General features: G+C 38.8%; 1 protein-coding gene across 2 annotated transcripts in view; it reads left to right on the top strand.

Moving 5' to 3' along the window:
• The window catches only part of LOC117120544 (hyalin-like), a 63,352-nt gene that overhangs the window by 37,434 nt on the left and 20,327 nt on the right, over window positions 1-5,591 (top strand). For both annotated transcript variants that reach the window (XM_033265568.1, XM_033265567.1), the window contains exon 4: window positions 4,331-4,618. In XM_033265568.1, the coding sequence (XP_033121459.1) occupies window positions 4,528-4,618 (91 nt within the window). In that variant the 5' untranslated portion in view covers window positions 4,331-4,527. The remainder of the gene's footprint in view (window positions 1-4,330; window positions 4,619-5,591) is intronic.

The following is a 5,591-nucleotide window of genomic DNA, read 5'->3' as shown; positions in this document are numbered from 1 at the left end:
TTTTTTTTCAATCATATAGTGGTGTAGACTAGTCTTTTAAGAACATTTTGCTGGAAATTTTTTTTGGATACGGCGCCCCGTTATAGAGTTATTATTTTTTAAATAACATGATGTCAAAAAATCCGCCCAAAAGCTTATCTTATTTCTGTTGGTTACGCACCGCTGATTCGCAATGTTTGTTATCACTTCAAGATGTCTACCGATTCGTGAAAAAGGCGTATTACTACAGCTTTCAGGCTATGTTTGAATTTTGAATTTCGTCTCCTCGATGTTATCTTGGAATTCCGATAAATTATCTTGGAAAGACGTCTTTCCAAGTTAAATTATCTCGGAAATCCGTCTTTCCGAGATAAATTATCTCGGAAAGACGTCTTAATAAGTACTTATTCCATGTTTCCATGATAATTATCTTGGAAACTCGGAAACGCGGAAGGTCACTTTAAGCTTCCGTATATTTTGCCATTATCAGCATTTAAATATTGTTTAATCCGCACCGCGCACACTTCCTCGTGAGTCAAAGTGCGGCGGATCACCTAACTCGTCCTCACTGACGAGTTCAAATCTAGTTATATAAGCTGAAACCAGCCATGTAACAGACTAAAGTAGTCATTGTAAATTAATATTTAGGAAGAATATAATTATAAGTAAATTTATTGAAATGGTACATAATAAGAAAGACTCCTTTCAATTTTCGGAAGAAAAGGTCAAAGAACAAGATCACGGAAATTAGATTTTTTACCCCCGAGAATAAAAGAAATTAATTGAATTGCCCCTTGTATTCAGGCAGCACAAAAAAAAAAAAACAATGGGCCTGAATACGAGCTGAATACAACCGGTGATTCCATTATTTTCTTGAGGAAAGGTTGCAGCACTCAAGAAAATAATGTGTCTAATTATTTCATTGAGGTTATGCTGCAGTTTAGCCCATCATACACGCCTTGTGTATAATTGTTGGTACTTTACTCAGGCACAAGGCGGAGGTATGCACTCTATGTGACTTCTCTAGTTTAGAGATGTTTTGCTTAGCAAGTGATGATCTTTTTTGCTTTATTTAGCTTTTTAAAAGAAAAAAGAAAATTCAAGAAATTTTTTTTTTACAATAAACAATAAACAATATTTTAGATGATCCCCCTTCCTCAAAACGGAAGGGGGTGGTCTCGGGAGAGTTTCAATTCTAAGATGGCGGGAGATGAGCTTTCCCTACTTTTGAGCTAGGTGTATTTTAATGACTTAGTTCTTCAAAATTGAAGTTTCTCTCCCCCACCCCCCCCCCCCTTTTGAAAACGGTCAAGTGAACTTTCTCATTTTTATTACAGTAAATAGGCCTGTTATATGTGTATACATACATAAAAAATACGTAGTTCCATACGTATTTTTATTTCCATGAATTGATAAACGCCGAAGAGAAGAAGCGTGGGGGGGGGGGTTCTTCCCCTTGACAATTTTGATTCCAGATTACGGAAAATATGCTTTCCCGACTTCTGAGGTGCCTTTAAATTGAATTGTTCAAAATTGAAGGCTTTTCCCTCTTGAAAAGGATTCCATAAATCAATGAACCCCAAAGAGAAAGGGGGTGGGGAAGGTCGGGTTCTCCCCGGGAAATGTTGATTTCTAAATTTGGCAGGAAATGAGCTATTCCTGACTTCTGAAGTGCCTCTTGAAAACTGTCAGGTAAATTTTCCTCATTCTTATTGCAGAAAATAGGGCTTATATGTGTATATTATACATTTAAAAAAATCAGTAGTTGCATACGTATTCTTTTTTTCGATGAATCGATAAGTTCCAACAAGAAAGGGAGTCACGGGGGTTCTCGAGTCCCCCGGGAAATTTTCGGTTCCTAGATGGCGGGAAATGAGCTTTCATAAGAATGGTTATAGACGGGTGGTGGTGTGCTACACATTTTTTTTTTACCATGGTTGAAAAAATGGCTCCTCAGCAAATGCGTCATTAAAAAAAAATAATGTCTTCACTTTAATTTAAGGGTTTAAATTTTATTTGGATGGATGGATGGCTTTATTCGGTAAACAGTAAACAGCAAGGATATCTTATGAATGTCTGAAAAAGACATATCCTGTGGGATCCTTCTGGTTGTGATTGAGCAGCTCTTTTCCGAATGAGTGTAGTGCACATGAGCCATATTGCATTTTTTGGGCATCCCTCAAAACTCTCGATAGTGTTTCCCCGAAAATGACAATTTAGGGTTTCGACAGCTTATTTAATCAGTTTTGAGGTTACTAATATGTAAAATATACACATATTTTTTTTTTCACCTACGAATTGTGGTTTTTCTCCCCGAAAAGGGGCAGAAAGCAAAAATGGGAATTATAATAAAATTTTAATCTGAGAGTGGCATTTCCGGCCATCTAGAAGTGCTATAATCATACGTTTTCAGCCATGGGAGAGCTAAGGTGGCCTTCACCCTCACCTTATTCCCTGACCCGCCATTGCAATTGTTAAATTTTGTGTGCCACCAATTTTCTTGATTTTGTTTAAAACAGCTGCTGAGACCGAATAGGCCTATGCCTTAAAATAGTTACGAGCGATTATCATTGGTATTTATTAGGCATACTATAGCCTAGGCCTTTGGAAGTTGGGAGTAAAAGAAGCAATTTTTACTATGAAATTTCTGACAACTTTAGGAAATTTCCTGTATCACATCAAAGGGCCCGGCAATCAATCTTCACTGGGGCCCTTTCGGACTTAACTACTCCGCTGAAGACCATGGCTCCAATTCAAAACCACATTTTCGCCCTCGAGCTTCTACTATGAAACTCCAACCCTAAATCCGAATCTGGGAAAGATGGAAGAAGTAAAACAGTGTTTGGCGTAATTATTGGCACATGCCAGGGCCGTAAAAGGCGAATGAGACATGACTATAATTACAGTTATACAGGTATGCCCCAAAACAGGCATACCCTATGTGGTTGGCGGCCGAACCCGCCTTAAACAACACACAAAACCCCTAAAGATATAAAACAACTCCCAGTATCCAAACTATGGGTGGGAGGGTAGGGATCGGAAAACACCTGAGACTATGGCTGTCTTCTATGTTAGCTGTGTGTTCAGGTCCAGGATATACTCGCGTGCTAAGCCGCCGCACACAACTGTTGCGCCGCGCAACAGTTGTTGCGCGTAAAACACACACCAGGAGCAAAATCCAGACAAACAAGTTAGGCGAGCGCTCGGTGCGAAAATAGTGTTTGCTAGCAAACCCGATATTTCTGCGACTGCCCCCGTTGAATGGCTATCTTTTATCATTAGCTGTTCCCTCCAATTAAAGATTGCCTTTATTTAGAGACCATGGGTTTGGTAGATCCATCTGATACTTTCCCCTCCATGTACAGACCACTATAAAATAAATAGGCCCTAGTGATTCTAATGCAGTTTTTTTTCTACAATAAATTATGTTATAGGCCTATATGACTTACACACAACAATATTAGCCAATGCACTGTTTGTGTAGTGTTTTGTATATTGAATGACGATAATATTAGTGGCAATGTTAGTAATATTGTAATGGGAAGACAAGTTGATGTTTGGCTACCAAAAAATGTTTAAGGATAAATAAGAGCATGCAGTTACTGTACAAACATTTTAAAATATTTATTGTATTATTTTTCAATTTCCCTCTAAATAGAGAAATCTAAAGACCACATTTTTATTGCGCATGAGTCCCAAGTCTCCTGTAAAGTCCAGAAATGTGGTATCCTGGAAATTGGCATGAAAAACGCATTCTGGTCCGCAGGCAAGCACAAATCTTCCGAAATAAACCATCTCCCGCAAATTCATGATGATATTTGCATGATTTTACAAGTTTTATACTGTATTATCAATTGTCTCCCAGCAGTAACTGTCAATCATAATTATTATTACTGTACAATGTACAGCAAAATATGTTTAGATGTCATAAGAAAATTCATTTAAACAGATCTCTCGGATGTGGATTTTTCCAAATCCAAGGTGGGATGACCACCAGATCCACCAATGTGAATTGCAAGAAAAAATGTAACTCGGTAGGGGACGGGATAAACACTCTCTTTCTCCTCAATCTCCCCCTTCTTCCCTCTTTCTTTTCATGCGTTTCTTTTCGATCATACAACAATCTCCAGACATTAGGCCTACATATTTTCTGCCAAAAAGTTGGGGGGGGGGCTCCCTCGGCCCCCTTCGGTTCCGCCGGCCATGAGTTTAAATAATTAGAATTTTTTTTAAACAGCTTTTGGAAACTACGCCTCTATTTTTCGTATTTCTGGAGAGGCAAGTAAACAACTTTTTAGTCCTCGACCTGATTATTAATTATTGATTCAGTCTTTAAGTACTTTAATTGTAGATAACGAGCCACCAGAGCTGCAATGTCCACAGAAAACATCCAACTACTATAAGACCAACTACGGATTTATCCACGCCTCCACCGACGATGGAAGCCCTAATGGTACAATTACATGGACGCCGTCGGTTGCTAGAGATAATAGCGGGATTTCACCTATCATTACTAATTTTCCTAACAAACCAGGTGAAGTGTACCCAATGAAGTTGTTTCCACCATACACAACTACAGTTACAGCAACAGACGTATCGGGGAACTCAAGAGAATGTGTTTTACATTTTGCTGTTGTAGGTATGTATGCTACATATTATGTCTTGTTTTGTTTTTCTTACTTTTTACTTTTTCTTACTCTTTAAATACAAAGACCTACGTCCGTCACTATAAATTAAAGGCACACTCTGAGTACTGAGCCTACATGAACGATGCGAATGTTTAGCGGTGTTTATAGTTTAGTAGGCATTTTTCGTTTTGACCACGCGGCAAGTCTACTACGAGCTAATGGAGCGTGACAGCAACGCCAAGACACTGTTCGCGTACTACACCAAGAGCTGTTTTCGTTTCTTAAGGCGACTACAACGACGCAGCACACACGTAGGCCTAAGGAGGGGAGTTAGTCGCCCATGGTTTTATTACCAGAGAACAATTGTTTTGTATTTGAAAAAGGAAATGTGAAAAAAAAACTTTAGCCAATACTGTGTACAAAATAAAAAGTTTCCAGAAAACACTGAGTGATGCTTCGCTTTTGGCTAGGATCTAGGCCTACCTAACCTAGGCTAGGCCAGCCTAGGTGTCAAAAGAGTCGTTACCGGGAGGAGAGGGTGTCAGGCCTGCTCAGGCAATTTGCCAAATGCAACGATGATGTACAAATAAATAACAATTTTAAACAGAGTTATTTTTAATTTATATAGCAAGGCTTGATCCACGACATCAAGGGCGGATGCCCTAGCTAGCGGCACCAGATAATGTGTTTTCTCCTACCAGAAATCCACCCTGACAAGACTAGGCTAGCCTAGGCCCAAAGGCCTAAAGCTCTTTTTTCACTATCCCCTGATTTACCTAATTTTATGTTGTGACTATTCATTCCTCATTTATTGCATGTGTATAAATAGGCCTTTATATAAAACGTTTAATTACTCACTTGTTTTAATAATTAATTCATTATTAAACGAACAATGCTCGATCGCGGATGCGATGAAAATTGCAACCCCCAACAAAAAAGTTACCAGCAGTTTGCTAAACAATCCGGTGATCTGATTGGTCAGTA

The sequence above is a fragment of the Anneissia japonica genome, unplaced genomic scaffold, assembly GCF_011630105.1.
Source record: "Anneissia japonica isolate Jap-2015-1 unplaced genomic scaffold, ASM1163010v1 scaffold287917_len653891_cov171, whole genome shotgun sequence".
Classification (NCBI taxonomy): domain Eukaryota; kingdom Metazoa; phylum Echinodermata; class Crinoidea; order Comatulida; family Comatulidae; genus Anneissia; species Anneissia japonica.
This window is presented reverse-complemented; position numbering and strand designations above follow the sequence as displayed.